At 56.0% G+C, this 19439-nt stretch overlaps 6 protein-coding genes across 6 annotated transcripts; 3 read left to right on the forward strand and 3 right to left on the reverse strand.

The window, feature by feature from the left end:
- Positions 1–612: 612 nt before the first annotated feature.
- On the forward strand, positions 613–1380 carry MKK02DRAFT_32331 (uncharacterized protein; the record flags this gene model as incomplete). Its single annotated transcript, XM_053088485.1, has 1 exon — positions 613–1380. One exon carries the CDS (start codon positions 613–615, stop codon positions 1378–1380), a length of 768 nt encoding a protein of 255 aa, XP_052947278.1.
- A 462-nt stretch (positions 1381–1842) lies between these two features.
- MKK02DRAFT_43427 (Metallo-dependent phosphatase-like protein) lies at positions 1843–3408 on the reverse strand (the record flags this gene model as incomplete). The annotated part of the gene is made up of 7 exons (XM_053092415.1): positions 1843–1851; positions 1904–2078; positions 2125–2185; positions 2238–2442; positions 2491–2790; positions 2858–2941; positions 3316–3408. 7 exons carry the CDS (start codon positions 3406–3408, stop codon positions 1843–1845), a joined length of 927 nt encoding a protein of 308 aa, XP_052947279.1.
- A 495-nt stretch (positions 3409–3903) lies between these two features.
- MKK02DRAFT_32333 (XRN 5'-3' exonuclease N-terminus-domain-containing protein) lies at positions 3904–9322 on the reverse strand (the record flags this gene model as incomplete). Its single annotated transcript, XM_053088486.1, has 20 exons — positions 3904–4642; positions 4692–4990; positions 5042–5178; positions 5243–5582; positions 5634–5765; positions 5817–5935; positions 5993–6640; positions 6695–6839; positions 6890–7011; positions 7061–7208; positions 7264–7718; positions 7774–7953; positions 8013–8257; positions 8309–8443; positions 8496–8560; positions 8609–8718; positions 8772–9075; positions 9122–9214; positions 9259–9269; positions 9319–9322. 20 exons carry the CDS (start codon positions 9320–9322, stop codon positions 3904–3906), a joined length of 4431 nt encoding a protein of 1476 aa, XP_052947280.1.
- A 430-nt stretch (positions 9323–9752) lies between these two features.
- On the forward strand, positions 9753–10624 carry MKK02DRAFT_43429 (peptidase M76 family-domain-containing protein; the record flags this gene model as incomplete). Its single annotated transcript, XM_053092416.1, has 4 exons — positions 9753–9993; positions 10046–10302; positions 10356–10568; positions 10616–10624. The coding sequence occupies 4 exons, from the start codon at positions 9753–9755 to the stop codon at positions 10622–10624; spliced, it is 720 nt and encodes a 239-aa protein (XP_052947281.1).
- A 78-nt stretch (positions 10625–10702) lies between these two features.
- Positions 10703–11915, reverse strand: MKK02DRAFT_32335 (uncharacterized protein; the record flags this gene model as incomplete). Its single annotated transcript, XM_053088487.1, has 6 exons — positions 10703–11104; positions 11150–11323; positions 11388–11543; positions 11597–11717; positions 11768–11839; positions 11890–11915. The coding sequence occupies 6 exons, from the start codon at positions 11913–11915 to the stop codon at positions 10703–10705; spliced, it is 951 nt and encodes a 316-aa protein (XP_052947282.1).
- Positions 11916–12416: 501 nt separating this feature from the next.
- Positions 12417–17954, forward strand: MKK02DRAFT_23846 (uncharacterized protein; the record flags this gene model as incomplete). The annotated part of the gene is made up of 22 exons (XM_053086794.1): positions 12417–12545; positions 12593–13290; positions 13340–13405; positions 13459–13473; positions 13531–13808; positions 13874–13950; positions 14005–14128; positions 14187–14352; positions 14413–14484; positions 14543–14711; positions 14762–14871; positions 14917–15142; positions 15203–15844; positions 15896–15994; positions 16053–16144; positions 16201–16282; positions 16342–16518; positions 16565–16642; positions 16690–17063; positions 17084–17308; positions 17354–17668; positions 17729–17954. The coding sequence occupies 22 exons, from the start codon at positions 12417–12419 to the stop codon at positions 17952–17954; spliced, it is 4440 nt and encodes a 1479-aa protein (XP_052947283.1).
- Between the last annotated feature and the right edge of the window lie 1485 nt (positions 17955–19439).

The following is a 19439-nucleotide window of genomic DNA, read 5'->3' on the forward strand; positions in this document are numbered from 1 at the left end:
GTACATATTTTATAGGGGCTACAGCTGGAATCTCTTGCCTATTCGCCATCCGACCCTGAGACATAATGAGATTCTGCCCCAGCAATATGCCACTACTAGCTCAGTTAATATCATGCTGAACGCCTTACAGGAAGTCAACAGGAAATCATACGCGTCGGAGTGTCGGAGTCTGAGGACCGCGACGCGAGACTTTGTGTACTCCGCCCCAATCTATGTCCGACATCGCCTACTTGCTAAAGCCATCCGAGGTGGGTCGAAACACTCCGGATGTCGGCTCCTGTATCCCGCGGAGATACTCTCTGCAGCTGCATGCGCGCCGTACATATGAGCCTCGGAGGGGGGCCTGAATCTGACGCAGGCATTGGCTGCACCGCTGCAGAGAGCTGCACTCGGCGCTCGCCCACGCTGCTGAGACACGTCAACGACTGCTCATCGACTCTCCGACCGTTTTATTTCGTGCCAGACTCGCCCTCGTGTATCAGATTCAGACTGCGCACCACTGAAGTGTTATGTACTTCAACGACCTGCCGACCGTCACTCTTCCCGCCCCCGAATCGCGATCAAAATACCAGGGGAAATTTCACCTTACCAGCTCAAAGTACCTGAGGAAAGATGACTACCCGATCCTCCAATCCCAATCACTCCCAACCCTCCGAGAGATGCGAGTACACGATTCACACTCGTGTGACACCTGCGATGTTGCGCCAGACCGTCTCAGACAGCCTGCTTGCTCGTCCCATACTTGCAGGAGAACAACAACTCTCGGTAGAAGAGGTTGCCGCCGCCGTCGACCGTTCCAGGCATCTGGAATACGTGTACGCAACCACTCCCTCGCTTACGCTGGCCTCAGCTGAAATACGCCTCGAACCCAGGCCGGCATACCTGAGTCTTGGACACGAGGGTGCATGTACTTCCCAAGAGGGTACCAGCGAGTGCACGACGCAGCACATCCCAGTACAATGGCGAATCCTGGCTCGGCCCCTCACTGAAGATGCACAGATGGTATTGGGGAAGACAACTTCCATTTGCGCGGTTCATTCAGGCCAGCCGAGTCTTCTCAAGGTTGACCCCAGCGTGTTACCCTCTCTACCAGCCCAGCAAGAACTTGCGCTCTGGGGCGAGAGTATGTCGCACATCCAAGACAGTGCCATTCGCGCCACATACCCACTCTTCATGGACTCGGTGACCGATGTGCGCAGCGACACAAGCGGGCCGGCAGAAACGTTTGCCTTGTCGACTGGAGAAGAGTACTGGCTGGGCACACACACAGCCACGCTCGTCGGGGCCTTCTGGCGAGGTGGTGAGGCGCAAGGAGCGGAGTGCATCGCTCGGTTTCCGATAGTCTTCATGGCAGTGCTTGAGCCTGCCAAAGACGCGTGAAGACGAAGATGACGTTGTGAACCCTGCGACGCTTACTGTTAGTGGGATGAACATTGACTACGTACCTGGCGCCGGTATGCATGACTCGATGACAGTGGCGAGATTTCAGCATATGCGGGCCACGAGCAGTCGAGTCGGGGAGGGTCTGTAGGAGCAAACATGAGGCGATGCATATAGTCGCGTGAGAAGTAAGGAAGCAAGCAAAGTTCTTGCGCCTGGTCAATCGATTATCAGTCTCGCAATGAATACATCAGTCTGTCTGGGTCCAGGAAATACTTATTCCTTTCTGACTTCATGCACTCGTCATCCTTGCCCAGTCTAGCCCCCTCTCCCCACGTCTGTAAGTATACGAATCTAGGTCCGGAAAGGTCGAGAATCAGTCACAGGAAGACGGACGGGCAAACACTACGTAGATCGTTCATAGGTATCGGGCGGAAAAGGGAACATGGGGTTGTTACTGAATTACAAGAACTGGACGGTCAGCTTCTACGCTTTCCACATGGTCAAGCAAGGCGGAACTGACATAGTCTGGTGGACGCCTGGAAACGAGGGGCTCGCCGGCCCGGGGTGCGGGGTCGAATTGGAGGAACGTGTACTTTAGTGCGTCGTCTACTTCGAGAATCGCAGCTTGGTTGCCGCATCGGTAGCAGTAGTTGGGTGCCGAGAAGATGGTCACGACATTACGTTCTTGCGACCACCTAGAGATGTGAGCTCTGCGCAATTGTTCGGACCTGGCTAACTCACGAGAAACCCTCCATCACGAGCTGATGCGCCCGGGCGACCAGTGTCAGGCCGTTATTGTGGTCTGCAGAGTCAGCTTAGGGTTCCGTCGTACCGGATCAACTAGCTGTACTCACTAAACGCCTCTGAAATGTCTTGCCCGAACGTATATCCCGCTCCTCTAGGACTTATACCCCAACCGCACCGGTCATCCGGGTCTGACCATAACAAGTCACACATCGGTCCTTCGTGCGGCACCTCCTGAATCCGGTCGATCGCGCGGATATGGTCGAGCGTGTCGATCGAGGGGGAGAGACCACCGTGAAGGCAGAAGATCTGTTTCTGAGTCAGCTTGCCTCCCCGGCGATCATAGCGGAGTACCGAGCGCACCTGGTTGTCGATCAAAGCAGTCAGAGGCAAATAATCAAACAAGTCCGTAAAGTACTTCCAGACGTTTGCGTTCCCGTACTTGCGCAGACACTCGTCGTAGAACCCATACACCTGGGTGATTTGCCGACTCTCGTGATTGCCGCGGAGGATGGTGACGCGGTCGCGATAACGGAGTTTGAGCGAGACGAGGAGGGTGACGGTCTCGACGGAATAGTAGCCACGGTCGACATAGTCGCCCATGAAGAGGTAGTTGGTATCGGGGGAATTACCGCCTATGCGGAACAGCTCCGACAGGTCGTGCTGCGGGTCAGCCTGCAATCTGGCACATCTGATGTATACTGAGTCTCTGATCAAGATGCAGACTTACAAATTGACCGTGGATATCACCGCAGACAGTGACGGGGCATCGGACAGGTTGGACGTTGGATTCTTCCATGAGCACCTCGCGAGCCTGGTAGAGTCAGCTTGGTTCCTGAATGGGGCGATATAGGAGCCAAACAAAGACCCAGCGATCTCCAGATACAGGGCCAGACTAGACTCCGCGCTGTCATGGTCAAGATATCTCCTCCTCAGTGGTCCCTGTTGACGAGCATCGGCCGACTAGCCAACCCGCCGCCGAATGGGAATGAAGCGCAAACATCCCTCCTCATTCCTATCCCTAGGCTTCCTCCAGAACATCCACCACCGACCAGTCCACGAATCCCTGCTCGAACCTCCTGCCGGCCTCCATTCCCCAACATGCCCCTTGACATCACCCTCCACACACCAAGGCCACGCCCGAGTTCAAGTCCAAGCTCCACTCCACTCCAGCCCAGCTCAACTCACCTTATCGCACAGCTTCTTGACCTCCGTCTCGCTCAGCGGCTTGCACTGCATCAACTGCGAGATCCACCCGTCAACTTCACCATTCATCGCCATGTTGCCGAGGACCGCCTAGGGGTATAGGTAAGGGGATGGTCGAGGGCGCCTGGGTGGGGCGATAACGGGTTCGACGTGGAGTCGGCTTCGCTCCGCTTTCTTGGTCGTTGCCCGAAGCTCTGTGTGCGTGTCGCGGAACTATATGGACGGCCTGGAGTTGTCCTAGTCGCGTGATGTACGGTAGTTTGAGCTCCTTTGTATGGATGTATATAGGTGTAAAGGACAATAGACTATAGCAGGTAACGCGCATCATCGGAGCAAGCAAGTCGCGCTAGAGCCAAGCGGCTATTCCCGCTTATTCCCGCAAAGTGGCACTAGAGTACAGCATTCCTCACCAGACTTTGTCCTCCAACTCGCAGCCAGACCCCAAGTGACATGCATATACACATCACAAGATGCCAGATAAAGCTCTTCTCAACTCTCTGCCGACTGCTCCTCATGCTGCAACTCCTTCTGGCTTGATTTCACTTCCCATTTTTCACCAAAAGATACCCCTTACTCCACCGCCGCCGCGGCCGCTCCACCCCTCCCCCTTCCACCTCGGCCTCTCCCTCCGCCCATACCTCGTCCGCCTCTTCCTCCCCTTCCGCCTCTTCCGCCATTCTGTACCGGCTCTTGCACATGAGGCTGAGCCTGAGCCTGAGGCTGAACAGGCCCGGCCTGATGCACCTGCACCAGCCCAATAGCCGCTCCCAGGTCCGCAGCAGTCGCCGCCTGCGCAGGCTTCACAACCGCCGGCTTGGGCGCACTGGCCATGCCGCTCCCTTGTCCAGGGAGGGACTTGACGGGCAGATGCGCTCCGCGAGGCGGCATGACGTACGCCATCCTTCCCTCCTGCGCCTGCTTTTGAGCGGACACGATCCGCTGTTGACCGGTAAGGACCGAAGCGAGGTGGTTCTGGTGTTGCTGCTGCTGGCCGGCGCCAGGGGCGACATACTGATGCGGCGCAACGGGCGGGGGCCGGATTCCTCTGGCGGCATTGCCGTACCCCATCCCGCCGTTGACTGGGGCGGGTTGCCGAGCGTGATTCGACAGGACCTGGACGGGCCGGGAAGAGGGGTTGGCTGGCCGGTAGTTCTGCATCTGGACAGCAGGCTGGGGTCCGAGCTGCGGCTTGAATGGCGCACGGTGGCCAACCGGAGCGGGCTGCGTCTGCTCGCCGATGGCGAATTGCGGTCGAGTGAGGTTCAGGCAGGTTGTAAAGTTGACGGTGGAGCCACGGTAGTCTGAGCATCTACATTGTCAGCTTTGTCTCGCACCATGCGGGAAATCGCCAAACTCACCTTCCCTGAAGAGTCTCTCCACCCATGAACGGCACATCCCACACCACATCAATATCCTTGTTCCCCATACCCACCACCACCCCCTTCATCGCGAGCGGCACCCCGCCCGCCGCCGCATCCTGCACCATAATGACCCGGTCTCCAATGGAGAAGCTCTGGCCCTGGAGCCGGTAATTGGCATGAGCGGGCTTGAGGGCCGCTTGGCGTGGGATACCGCGCACGAGCGCTCGCTTGATGATATCGGGGGTCTTGGCGACGAGGAATGAGTCGGCAAGGGCTTCAATAGCCTTGACGGTTTCCTGGGTCGTCAGCTATGATATTCAGACCTCGATCCAATTCTCACAGCTCACCTTCTCGAGCTGCTCCGCAAAGAGCGAGACCGGCTCCATATCGACCAGCCCCTCGGCCTTCAACCACTTCTTCATCTCCTTGATGACCGAGTCCGGGTTCTCAGCAGTCGGGCAAAGCTCTGACGAAGTAACAATATCTACCAATCATCAGCACTTCTGCTCTTCCACCTTTGTCTTCTCCACTTCTGACTGAGAACTCACCTCCACCCCTCGAATCAAAGTAATGGAACGGCTCCGGAAACGCCGCCTTGTACTTTTCCAGCGTCTGCGCCGTAACCTCCGAAAACTCCCAACCTCGGTCATTCCGCCTCGAGTACCCCAGTACCTTCAAACCCTTACTCTCAAATTTCAGCGCAAGACCGATATTGGTCTTGGAGCCGTCGGTGAGCTGGACGAGGAGCGTCGAGGTGATACGCGAGAGGGAGAGGGCGGAGATTCCGATTCGGCGGCAGAGGACGGGCGAGGGGTAGTACCGGCCAGCAGGGCGGTGTGTGACGATTCGGGTGAATTCGGCATTCTCGCGGCTTTCGTTGGGGAAGAACTGGAGAGTCAGCTCTTTCTTCGAATCAACGATCTGCGAAGCTGAGCTCACAGCTAGATTGATATCCATGGCCTTCTCGCCGGTGGAGGTGACTTGAGCAGCCGCGCCATAAGCCATATGGCCCAAGAAAATGACCTTCTCGCCGACCGGGAACTCGTCCTTGAGCGGTGGCGGTGCCTTCTCCTGATAAATGTCAGCTCGTGCTCGCAGATTGCAGCGCCCACTTCAACTGACCATGAAGCGCTCATCCTCAAACGCCACCTCAGACACAGCAAGCTGATACGGCTGGACCAACTCCCTCTCCTGGGTTTCATAATCCTTCACCAGAGCGCCCGTATCGAGCCTCTTCAAACCTGCCTCATCAGCCACTCCCTACTTCTCCTAGTCCTTGTCCTAGGAAACAAACTCACCCTTCAACGGCCTCACATGCAAAACCACCTCCACATGCCCCGTAATTACTCCAAACCGCTTACTCTGATGATGCTCCGCATGATCCGCTGCTTTACGCCACGACACCGCCTGGAACGGATTATGGGGGTTGCTAATCACCTTGGCCGACTTGCCCATCTGTTGCAACTCATATTTGAACATGTCGTCCGAGACGGCCACGACCATCCCTTCGTGCAGGTATGGCCAGGCATGATACGTCTTGCGTCCAATCATCGACTTGGCGATATCGGCCGTCTTGGGTCGATCGGCCTTGGGGGACGTGAGCGTGATGACCATGCTCTGATTACGCGAGTCGGACTGGAAGACGGATACGCCGTGGTAGCCCAGCGCGCCGTTGTGCGGGAGCGTGTTGAGCGAGGGGAAACCCGCGAGGGCGCCAGAACCGAGGTGTACGCCCTCGAGAAGACCGTGAATCAGGTCGACGCCGTTCCCGAGGGTAGGAAGGTCAAAGGGGCCGGAACGGCATCGCGAGGCGACAATGTCGGGGAAGAAACCGGGGTGCGAAGAGGGATAGGTTGAGGCGACAGTGTCGTCAAAGGTGAATTGAGTGCTGAGGACATTGCCGTTGTTTCGAGACTTTTCTTCCCCACTGAGACGGGCATCCCGAGCTGGGTTGTCAGTTTACTTCCCGCGTAGTGGTTCGAACGAAGAAGACAACTCACGAGCCATAGCCTTCAACAACCTCTCCTGATCAATGAACGGAATCTTGACGACCGCCTCCCAATCCTGCTTCTTCCCATTCATGTCCAGCTCAAACTTGGTCGGGTAGAAGTCGATGATGGGCGATGTCTCCTCAGTCATCAAGTCCTGGACGGTCAGCTATCTCTCAGACCACAATGGAGGCCGAATTAGCTCACTCGGTAGACCGCGGGCACATGCTCCTGACTCTCGGCCGGCAGCACACCCATCAACTGCTGATACGGGGTGAACGGCTTGCCGTATTCGAACTTGAAGTCAAACTCCTCGACTCGAGTCAGATCTAATGCGTGAGCTCTCATACTGCCACGTTCGCAGCGCGGATAGCTCACCTGTGATCCTCGGTGCGTAGTGGTATGGGTAGAACCAAGACCAACTCGACACTCCCTTGTAGTAGTAATTCAGAATCCACTGCAACCCCTCGATATACTTGAACGAGACCTGCCGGCTTTCTTCGGGGGTATCACATTCGAGTTTGTCCTGGTTGCATCAGCTTCTTCTCCTGTTTCGCGATCGCGGAATCGAGGCAACTGACCTTGTAATAAGTCTTCTTCCACTCTTCCAGCTTGACCTTCATCTTCTCCTCGTACGTATCCTCCCAGTTCTCATCCACATTCTCCACCACCTTGGCTTTATCGTACTTTGTCAGCACACGCTGGATCGCTACGTCCCCCTCGTCCTCTTGCTGATCTTCGGCCGCATCCGACCACTCCCCATCCTCTTCTGCTCCCTCCGCTTCCCCGTCCTCGCCGTCCTCAGATACACCCTCCATGTTGAAGGTGGCGACGATGATGTTTTGCCCATAATCGTCCGTCTCGTCCCATGTGAGGTGGAGGTGCAGGTCGTCCGATAATTCCTGGAGGAATCGCCGGTCCCGCGCGGCGAGGTCGTTAGGCCATGTCCAGCGATCGGTTGCGGTCGGCTTGGACTTGTTTTTGGAGACGAACTTTTTGAGCGAGGTGTAGATTTTCTTTTGGTCCTTTGTGATGACTATCAGATCAGCTAAGTGCTTGGAAGTATCATCGGCCAGCCAGCTGATACCCACCCATCTTGCCCTTCTTCCTGGCCTTCTCCATCGCCTCAATATCCTTCTGCTGCTTCCCCTTGTACCAATTCTCATCGGCAAACTCTTCCTCAAAATTGTCCCTCTCGAACTGCGCCAATCGATCCAACATCATCTGAAGACGGGGCAACGAGATCGTTCCGTGTTCATTGATGTACCCGCCTGACCCATCAGCCTTTACTCCCTTCTCCCTTCCCCCCTCGGCGAACAGAAGGACTTACCAGCCGTCGGCAGAATTTCCTTGTATATCCCCCAAATCCGCTCGAGCGCCCCTTCATTGATATGCAAATCAGGCAAATGGGGCAAAAAGTCGTTCCCGACGAAAATACCCATCAGGATGAAATCATCAATGATGCGCTCGAGGTCATACCCAAAGGGGATTTGGGCGGTGAGGGACGAGAACTCCAGGTCGAGGTATTCTCGGAGGAGGGATAGGTGGAGGAGGAAAAAGTTGGTCCCGGAGAGGCTATGTCGTCAGCTTTTGGCCACTCGCAACGAACTCGGCAGCTGAACTCACCCAGTAGACTTCTTGGTCTTCCGCCCAAAGGTGACTTCTTCTCGTAAGAGACAGAAGTGGGGGTCATGGCTCAGCAAGCCGAGCATGATGAGATCGGCGTCGAGGCCGTACAGACAGTGTCTGGTGTTGGGGTTGCTGCCAAGTCAGCTCATCTGCCATTGCCGTCGCAGCAGGCCGCGCAGCTCACTAGTCGGGCTGAGCCTTGGTAAGACGGATAAATTCCTGAATCTTGTGCTCGCCTTCTCCTGGGACCTGCAAAGTCAGCTATCCGCTCTCGTCGCAAGACGTATAATAGCTCACGTCGTGTCCGCTCAGGATGACCTTTACATTCCGCCACTCGGCATCCTCTGTGATGCGCTTAGTGACATAATACTTGAGATGCGCCGAAAGACGAGCCATGAATGGAGTACCTAAGCAATCAGCTGTGTCCTCGCTATCGCGATCCGGGGAACGCCAAACTCACCCGGCGTGATACAATTCGAGTCAAACGCCTTCTCCTCTGGCAACTTCTCTCCCTTCCTCTCCGCCTCCTTACGCTGCTCCACCGCGTCCCGTGCGGTCCTGAACCGCCTACTCCGCTGCTGGTTCATCTTGGCCCTCGGCGCAACACCGTCAATCGCCATAAAGAAGACCTTTTGCGGCTTGATCTTGGTAAACAAATGATCGATATATGCGAATATAGCGAGAATCATTTGTTCTTCGGTTATTCGGAAGTGAGGATCGTTCTCTGACGATGCGGGATGGGAGCAGTTGTGGATGATTCCGTTCTGTCGATCAGCTCTGGCGGAAGAAAGGGGGAGAAGGAGGACGCACCATGTCCAAATACAAGTTGTCGAATGTGGGGATGTTGTTGGGTGTGATGAGCTGGGAGGTGAGGGGGTACCTCTCCGAGATCCAGCGGAAGAACTAGAGGTCAGTACGGGCACGACCCCACCGTAAACAGGACGAACCTTAGGGATACCTGTCGCGTCAGCCTTTGTCCCGTATCCAGTCTGTAAGGTATGACTTACCCATCTTGAATGAGAGCTCCTTGAGTTAAGTGAAAGAGTAAAGGGGTAGTAGTGCTCGATGCACGAGGTGGTGGATGAAGCGAAGCCAAAGTCGAAGGCGTGGGTGACGCTAGCGCTAAGACCCGATCGAAGTGGATCGAGAGGGTATATGACTCTAGTTCCTGGAAGGAAAAACGGGGGGTATCTATGCAAGCTAGAGTAGACCTCTGTAGGGGGGTGTACAATGACCGAAGCGCTTAGACAACGAAGACAAGAGAGGGAGAGGGATGAAAGGCAGATAGAAGAGGAGGTTGACGACGAGTAGAGCCAGAGCCAAGCGAGGATCGGAGCCGCCGTCCGATACAGTTCCGTCGGAAGCGGGATCATAATTTCAGCTCTAATCAGCGATCCTCACTCAGAAGCAGCATCGACTATACCTAGCCCTACCTACAGCTATGAACGCCCAAAATGCCCAAGCGGGCCCAAGCACGCCCCTCCGAAGACCCGCACAGACCATCCCGGCCCCAGAAGAAATGCCCTCGGGCTTCTTAAAGTGGCGCTCGGGCCTAGCGCAATTTACGGGCCTCGGGCTGTCCGAGGCGGAGAAGCAAGAACGGGAGGAGGCCAAGGCGAATGATACGCTTGCAAAGGACTGGGATCGGTGTGAAAAGTACAAGCGGGAGTTGATGAAGGATAGTATGTTGTCCACTTGTTTTTGTTCTGGAAGGTGAGAGGAGCTGACGCCTAGGCCCAATGGTGACGTTCATGATGAAGCACCTGGAACTGGCCGGATGTCCCTTCCCTGCCGATGCGATACAATGCCACCCATGTCCCGAATGGAGCGCCGGCGGGTTCTCTGCGGAGTTTGGGGTGCTATTGTGCCAGAATCGCATGCTCAGCAAGAAACATGTGGAGGATACGCTGGCGCATGAGATGTTGCATGCGTTTGATCATTGCCGGTTCAAGGTGGACTGGAATAATCTGCGGCATCACGCGTGTAGCGAGGTGAGCTTTGGTGACCTTGACTTGATGTTTAGGCTGTAAAGCTGATGTCCCAGGTTCGAGCGGCAAACCTGAGCGGAGACTGCAGGTGGACAAGAGAAGTCGGGAGGGGGTTCTACACGTTCAACAAGCAACATCAGGCGTGCGTCAAGCGGAGAGCGGTGTTGTCGGTATTGGCGAATCCAGCTTGTGCGGGCAAGGAGCAGGCGGAGCAGGCTGTGAATGAGGTGTTTGATAGTTGCTTCAAGGATACGAGACCGTTCGACGAGGTGAGCTGGGAAGTGTGGCCGCTGACACATTAGCTGACATGGCGCAGATATATTAGTGCTCGATCGCGTACTTTGCGTACACAGTCTATACTGCATCATCATGCATGACCTTGTACTGCTCAAGTGGTTCTTACCTAGTACTCGACCTCCACATCCCCATCATCTCCCATAATCTGCACACCCTCCTCCGTATCCCTCTCATCCTCCATCTTGGCCTCCCTCTCCACGCTCTCCGCCTTGACCTTTTCCCTCCTGTCTTCTCTACCATCCACCTCCATCCCGCCCCTTGGTGTCCGCCCAAAGTCATCTCTCCCACCACCGCTACCGCCCTTATCAGGCCTAGACTGGACCTGCGACCGCAGTTCCGCCAATTTCGGAACCAGTTCCTCTATCCGCGCTCGATTCCGCTTCACCGTCTCGGCCGTGTCTATCTTCTCCGAGGCTAGCTTCTCGGCTTCTTCAGCGATGAGATTGGTGATATTGGTGATACGCGAGTCGAGCGTGGATTGTTGGTGCGGTAAGAGGATCTTTGGGAGCTGTGGCGTCAGCCAAAAGTAGAGATAGGAAAAGGGGGGACGTACGAAGTATAGTGGGCGCAGTATTTCTGGCTGGGGCGGTTCCCTGGTAGGTCCTCTGTTGAGCGGTATAGGCGAGGGATCGAGGAGATTCCCTTCGAATATGAACGGAGCGGGGACGGGGAGGGAGGTATGTAAGAAGTTGGAGATTGGTTTGAGGCTTGTATGCCGTGCGATCATCTAAAGCTTCAGCTACTGGCATTGGTCCGTAGCTACCTCGACCCAGTTAGCTGAGAAGACTCACCGCCGCCTCTTTATGCCTCAACACATACTCCGCCGAGTCCGTCTGTATCCTCAACGCCTTGAGCTCCCGCTCCGCATCCACCGTCTCATGCAGCAAGGTCGTCTCGGACCGGATCTTCTTCTGGATCTTATCGGCGATTTCTTCTCTTCTCTTCACCTGTGTCCATCAGCTCCTATCCATCTGCCGTGCAAGTTAGCCTCTGAACTGACAGCATCACTCTTCCGAGAGGTCTTGTCGTCCTTCTGAAACTTCTGCAGCGTTCCCAGGATGTTCCCAAAGAGTCGCTTCCCTCTCGCTCTGTCTTCCTTTTGCGTATCCGCTCGTACTCGCCTGGACGCATCAGCTTGACCTCGCGAAAAGATGAGGAGGAGGTAGCTGACTTGGCGGGCTGCTCGTCCATCTCGGGCCTGTCGCGATCTTGGAATCCTCGCATCGGCTCGTCGGCGGGACGTCTGGTCGTTAGCTCTTCTCCCGATATGACGATTGGGAAAGAGCAGCTCACTTTTCGGGTGATCGTGATCTCGACATCGTGCCTGTGGTTCCTAGGAGTTTCTGGAGCTGGCTTTGTTGATACCTCTAGAGAAAAGGGACGTATAGAAGAGCTCGGCCTGCAGCTGGAAGTTGGCTTTCCAGCAGCTGCAAGGTGAGACCAGCTGGATGCTTACGTCATCGGTCCTGCCGCTGCGCGTTCAACGCACAAGGAATGTTCAGAAGCCACTCCTTCTGTTCTTGCTATCATCCACCGCCCTACATCCTCCTCTCTACAGCTCCGGCGCAGTCTGAGAGCTGCTCTAGATCATCCCTTATCAGGACCTGACGCAAAAGGACGGACGCAATCAGCCCCGTCTGCGCGTTTCGGTAGCTTCCTTTCTTCGCCTCCGGACAAAGGCGGCGGTTCGTCGATTCGTCGACATCGCTGCGCTGGCCCATAGCTCACGGATGAGCATTGCCTGTTCATCTGGCTATTTTCTGTCCTAGGAAGCTCTCTACCACTCCGCCAAAATGCTGCGCCCAACACTACGCGGCGTGATGTCCTGCCTCCTCCCCCTTGTTATTGGGTTGCTGGCCCCGCTGCTGGTTGCCGCGGGAGATCCAGAGGTCACCATCACTCGGGTGGAGAACCTGCCAAATCGACTATTCTACTTTGAAGATACACCAGTAAGCTACCAGCATCTCGATTTGAGTCGCTTGAAGCTTACTCCCAGGTGATCCTCATTCACGATCCCGTCTCCTTATCGGTCCTTCGATCGGAGGACGAAGGCAAGACGTGGTCTTCCATCGACAGCGTCGACACTGCCCTCCGCCTCGTCTCGCACCCCTTCGACAACACCATGGCCTTCATCATCGGGCGCGACACCACCCACTGGGTGACGTACAACCGGGGCCACTCGTGGCAATCCTTCGACACGCCGCTCGAGGCATCCCTATCCGGCGATATCCTATCCTTCCACGCCGACAAGCCCGAGTGGATCCTCTTCCAAGGCAAGCGATGCGAAGATACCGGACGGGGTAAATGGGGAGGCGGGAAAACATGCTGGGACGAAACATCGTATACGACCGATGCGTTCCGCTCGGGCGTACAGCCGATGCTGAAGCATACGTCCCAGTGCTTATTCGCGAGATCAAGCGAGACGTTCAAGGACGCGCCGGAGAAGATGGTGTTCTGTGTGGGGTTTGACGGGAATACGACGAGGCAGGACGGGATGTCGTATAAGGAGAGCAGACTGTATAGCTCGAGCGATTGGTTTGAGACCAAGAAGTATGTGGATCTGGGCATTGGGAAGAAGGCGAGGGGCGTAGTGGGGCTCGGGGTGGTTAGTAAGTTTATGGTCGCGGCGTTGAAGGCGCCGGAGGGGGAGACGAAGCGGGCAGATGGGTTCGCGGGCTCGATGGGAGATCCAATGTGAGCTGGCCGATTTCGATACGTCTCGGGTCAACAGCTGACATGCCAGGTCGCTATATGTGACCACGGATGGCCTGACATGGAGACAGTCACGCTTCCCTCACTCTGCGTTACCGTGAGTTAGCGAGTACTACCACGCGTTGGCAACCCAAGCTGATTATAATACAGAGATCTACGCGAAAAGTAAGATCGGCTTTGCTAATGATTGCGGTCTTCCCCCGACCCAGCTGACCCCTGCAGCGCCTACACAATCGTCGAGTCGACCACCCACTCTATCGCAGTCGACATCCTCACTTCCCCCTCCGCCAACATCGGCACCCTCTTCGTCTCTTCCGGCGAAGGAACGTATTTCGTCGAGGCGCTAGCGGATACGAATCGGAACGAGTATGGGATTGTGGACTTTGAGCAGCTGGTGGGTCTCGAAGGAGTGGGCATTGCGAATGTGGTAGGGAATAGGGAGGAGGTGGTTGGGTGGGGAGAGGAGAAGAAGTTGAAGAGTTACGTGACGTATGATGATGGTACGTGCCCCCCGCTATTGGGTTCGGAAGGGGAGAGGGAATGCGGGACCTAGCTGACCTGAAAGGTTCGGCGTGGAGACCTTTACCGGCACCGAAGAAGAAACTCAACGGGAAAGACTTTGGGTGCGACGTCAGTAATCCGGTAAGTCCCCTGCTCCAAGCTCTTCCAGTATCGGAATCCGCGCTGACCATGTAGCTGGAATGCTCCCTCCATGTCCACTCGGTGACCACGCCCCACAACTACGGTCGTGTCTTCTCCTCGACCGCCCCTGGATTTGTCATGGCCATTGGATCAGTCGGGGACTATTTGCTAGACTATGGTCAGTTCAGTGCCCCCTATTCCCGCTTGGTAGGCACGGCAGAGCTGACTCCGAACAGAGGACTGCGATACCTACCTCTCGACCGACGCTGGGCTCTCGTGGCGGATGATCCAAGAAGGAGCGCACAAGTATGAATTTGGGGATCAGGGGAGTATACTCGTCATTGCGGATGATGAGGAAGCGACGGATCATGTGCATTATTCATATGATGGTGGAGTGTCTTGGTATGTCCGCTTTGAACCTATCTGCGTTGGAGTCGTCGTGTGCAGAAGCTGACTGAATAGGAACGAGCTCAAGTTGGGATTGACAGTACGGACTGTTTTGTTGACTACAATCCCGGACTCGACATCTCAGAAGTACGTTGCAAGGGCATCTTCACCGCCGAGCGAATCCAGACCAGCTTACTCATCATAGGTTCCTCCTCCTCGGTACTGCCTCCCGGAAGGACTCATCGGATGAAGGCCGGCACGCTCTGATCTTCCTGGACTTTGCGACTCTCCAGACCCGGCAGTGCAAAGATAAGGACTATGAGAAGTGGTATGCCCGGAGTTCGGAAGGACAGCAATGTCTTATGGGACACAAGGTCAGCTCACAGGCGCTCGATTCTTGCGATGCTGTTAGCTGACGAGGTAGCAATGGTACAAGCGCAGAAAGCTCGATGCGGACTGTTATGTCGGAAACAAGTTTGAAGATCCGGTAGGGCACGAGGAGCCTTGTCCTTGTACCAACGAGGACTACGAGTGGTGTGTCTCCTTCATTAGCAAGGAGGGAAAAGGCTGATGTAATAGCGACTTCAACTATGTCCGTCAAGATGGGGACTGTGTACCTGTCGGTCCGGAACCTGTACCGCCCGGGACGTGCCAGAATCCCAAAGACCAGTATCTGGGTTCATCGGGGTACAGGCTTATCCCTGGCAACTCGTGTGATCGGAATAAGGGGGTCAAGAAGGATGAGAAGATCAAGAAGGACTGTTCGTCTGCTAGGCCGGAAGATGGCCAGGCTTCCCATGTCATCGTAAGTCCGACACGGAAATGGAGGTGGAGGAGCGAGGAACGGTAGAAGCTGACGGATCAGCACGAATTCGAGACGCTCATCAATCAACACTCCTACTTCCCCGAATCACAAACAATCCTCCTCCACATGAACGACGGTACGGTCTGGCAATCCTCAAACGAGGGTTTCTCATGGAAACAGCTCTACCCCGAAGAGACCTTCCTCGGGGTGGTCATGCACGCCTTCTCCCCGGAGCGCGCGTATCTCATAACCAACGAGCGTCGGATCTACTATACGACCGATACCGGCCGTCAGTGGCTGACGATGACGCCGCCCATGGAGCCCAATACCCTCTCCCTCCCTATCCTCGACTTCCACCCCACCCAAGCCGACTGGATCATCTTCACAGGCTCCGTCGACTGTACGTCCACACTATCGACGACGTGCCACGCAGCCGCTTTCTACTCCACGGAGCATGGCCGGCGGTGGAAGAAGATTGAAGAGTATGTGCGGACGTGCGCGTGGGCCAGAGACGCGCGCCTCAAGATTGATGAGCGCGAGATTATATGCGAGAGTTATCGCGATAAGAAGGGGAGCCAGAAGGGTGGGGATTATAATCCCCTGGAGTTGATTGCGGGCGCGAGCTATTATAGTAAGAAGATAAAGCTCTTTGATAGTGTCGTTGGGTTTGCGAGTTTCTCAGAGTACTTGCTGGTGGCGCAGGTGAGTTGAATCTCGCTACCATTTTGACAGGACGTTAGCTGACTTCCTCAGCTCAACGAGATGGCGGGGACTTTGACCCTTCAGGTCTCGCTGGACGGGTACAGGTTCGCAGAAGGGCAATTCCCGCCCAGCATGCGTATCGAGAATAGGGTGAGTTGACGTGTACCGGACTGCCGTTCCGAAGTGCTCAAGCTGACTTCACGCCTAGGCATACACCATCCTCGAGAGCAGCACAGACTCGGTCTTCCTCCATGTCACCATGAACACCGCTGCTGGTAAAGAATGGGGAAGCATCTTCAAGTGAGCTAAGCGATTCGCCGCCGCATCAACGCCGGAGCGCAAGCTGACAAGCGCAGGTCTAACTCCAATGGGACATACTACGGTCTGGCCGTCGAGCATGTGAACCGCAATACCGCCGGCTACGTCGACTTTGAGAAGGTACATTCCCGCTTTGTCCCCATCTTTCACCCTGCGGGGAGCGGTTGCTGATGCTGTAGATGATCGGAATAGACGGCATCGCCGTCATCAATATCGTCTCGAACCCCTCCGACGCCGAAATCTCGGGCAAGAAGAAGCTTCAGACCCGGATCTCACATAACGATGGAGCTACTTGGAAGCCGCTCACGCCTCCGGATCGCGATTCACTCGACGAGGAGTACGACTGCCGGTCTACAGTAAGCTGCCTATCTACTGACCGTGGGGATCAAACTGATCATGTAGTCGTGCTCTTTGCAATTGCATGGATATACGGAGAGGAGGGATCCGAAGGCTACCTACAGTTCGCCCTCGGCTGTTGGGGTGAGTCCGTCGATTCAGATCACCTGTAACCTGAGCTGACGACTTAGCTCATGCTGGCTGTTGGGAACGTAGGCGAGCAGCTGGCCTCCTATACCGACTCGGATATCTTCCTTACACGAGACGGCGGCTTCACATGGGAAGAGATCCACAAGGACGCCCACATGTGGGAATTCGGCGACTCCGGCTCCGTCATTGTCATCGTCAACGACGAAGAAGCGACCGATCATGTCCTCTTCTCGACGGACGAAGGGTGGACATGGACCGAGCACAACTTCGGCGAGATGTTGCGGGTGCAGAGTATTCAGACCGTCCCGCAGGACACGTCCAGGCGGTTCATGCTTATCGGCGTCAGGCCTGGGGAGAGGGGGCAGAGTGTTTTGGTTCATCTAGACTTTTCGGCTATTACGCAGCAGAAGTGCGAGTTTAGGCTCGTCAGGGGAGGGGGGGGCCAGCTGATGGTTCAGGTGTCTTCGATTCGAATAATCCCAACGTTGACGACTTTGAGCTGTGGTCGCCTTCGGCTACGCGTGAAGAGGAGTGCTTGTTTGGCCGCAAGACGCTGTATCACCGTCGACTGAGGGACCGGAATTGTTACATCGGGGACACGATCGTCCAGCCTCACTCTATCCAGAAGAACTGTACATGCACAGTGAACGACTTTGAGTGGTATGTCCGTCTTCTCTTCTCATGCATTCTGAGCTGATCTTCTAGCGAGTTCAACTACTACCGCGACAAATCCGGCAAATGCGTCCTCGTCGACGGAGCCGCCGCGCTCTCGTCCAGCACCCAAGAGGAACAATGCGACGGCTACACCGAGTTCTGGTACGAGCGCACGCCGTACCGCAAGATCCCGTACTCGTCTTGCCAAGGCGGCGAGCGACCTGATCGGGGCAAAGAACATGCGTGCCCCGGTCTGATTGGCGGAGGAGGAATGGGCGCGTTCTTCTGGGCTATGGTGGGAATACTGCCGTTTGGAATAGCGGGGCTCGCGGGGTACTGGTGGTACAACAAGGGCGGGGCTGGAGGGTATGTCTATCTCTTCCGGGACTTGGGACTGTCGGAGTGGGGAATGGAGCTGATGAGCAGGTCTATACGGCTGGATGAACATCGCGCATTTGGGGGAGATGGGATGCTCTCGACCGTGGCGAGCATACCGTTCGCGCTGGTAGGTGCGGGCGTGGCGGCCTGGGGATGGGTCACGAGGCAGGTACCGTACCTCGATGGCTTGTTCGGGGGGAGGAGTGGACCATATAGACAAGTACCGATCGATGATGATGGTGAGTTTTGGTTTCCTCGCCAGAATGTGATGTAGGGTCACAAGCTGATGGGCATAGCGGAGGTGCTGGGCAGATATGACGATGATTAGCTATAGATCTACATGCACGATATCAGACCGAACGAGTGAGCGGTCTCGAGCTTGAGCTTGACGAGACGGGCGAGGGACGCGGACACACACAACTTTCAGGAACCCGACACACACAATCCCGCACAGTCCTCCTCCCCTTCACAGATTTTTCCTCGCTGATCTCATCTCTCTACGCCTCCATCTTTGTTCTGATCTTGTCTACTGGTTGCTGCTCATCTCTAGCATACCAGACGCGCAGCGGTATGGCGCAGGTTCCGCTCGTCGACAAATCGCTCAGCCCCAAAGAGGCCGGACATGCCTTGGCGCTCGATAGATTATTACGGTTCATCGTCTTCGGGGACGAGTAAGGTCATGGACAGGGAGTCGCGGGCGCGCAGCCGGGATCACCGCTTGGTGATGCATACGAGACTGTCAAGGCCGAAGCGGTGAGTCGTCTCCGAATGCTAGGCGTCAGGGAACCGGCACTGACGCGTTAGGAAGCCGGCGCAAGCTCTGACCGATTGATAGATGGGGTGTAAGTGCAGACCTCGAAGAGCTATATGTCTTCCTCGGTGCTGAACCTCCCAGCGCTCAATTCTTTCGATCAAAAGGTACTTCCTTCGAGTCACCGGCGGGAATCTCTTCAGGCCTATTTGCAGAATCAGTCAAGTCCCTTCACCCGACGCGCGTGACCCCCTTCACCGAGCTGATCAAGCAGATTGATACGCGTTTGGAAGGTCCGCGCTCGGGATAATCATGTCATCAACTCCCTCAGCAACGCTCCCTCCCCGGACATAGGCCCATCACCTTCAAACGCTGAAGGGGACGTACCTCGCCTCGCGGCCGCATCCGAACTCGTACCCGGAATTGGAACCGGTGCCGTACCTGCCGGCGGTCCAGACTACATCCTCGTGGAGCTCGAACGCCGTCATGCTGGCGTTCAAGACGATTTCGACGCGGGAATCGATGCGGGGAGCATAGGACAGGTGGATAAGGCTGGGACGTGGTGGTTGTGCTTGGGTCCTGGCGCACCGATCGGAGTGAGCAGCCATTTCCGTCAGATAGACTTGTGACATTGCTGAAGGAGACTGGGCTGACCGTTCAGGGAGCCTGCTCTACTTGCGGGAACGCCAGATCGAAATGTACGACGGACAAGAAGGCGTCCAGCTCACAAGCGATACCCTCCGCCCCCTCCTCCACACCTCTCTCTGCCGATCCCACAAGCTCCACCACCGCCCGATCCTCTCGAAAGCGCTCATCTACCGCGGACACTTCATCATCTCGCAAGCGGAAGCGGAAGGCAGAGAAGGAGGTCAAGGCCGCCGTACATCTCTCGAACATTGCGCTCGAGCAATTCAAGGCGGAGATGAAGGAGAAGGAGGCGCGCGCGTTCCAGGAGAGAGTGGCCGCGGCGGAGGTGCTGGAGGCGACGAGGAAGGATAAGGGGATCTG

This window comes from Dioszegia hungarica (assembly GCF_025882075.1).
Source record: "Dioszegia hungarica strain PDD-24b-2 chromosome Unknown MKK02contig_7, whole genome shotgun sequence".
Lineage (NCBI taxonomy): Eukaryota > Fungi > Basidiomycota > Tremellomycetes > Tremellales > Bulleribasidiaceae > Dioszegia > Dioszegia hungarica.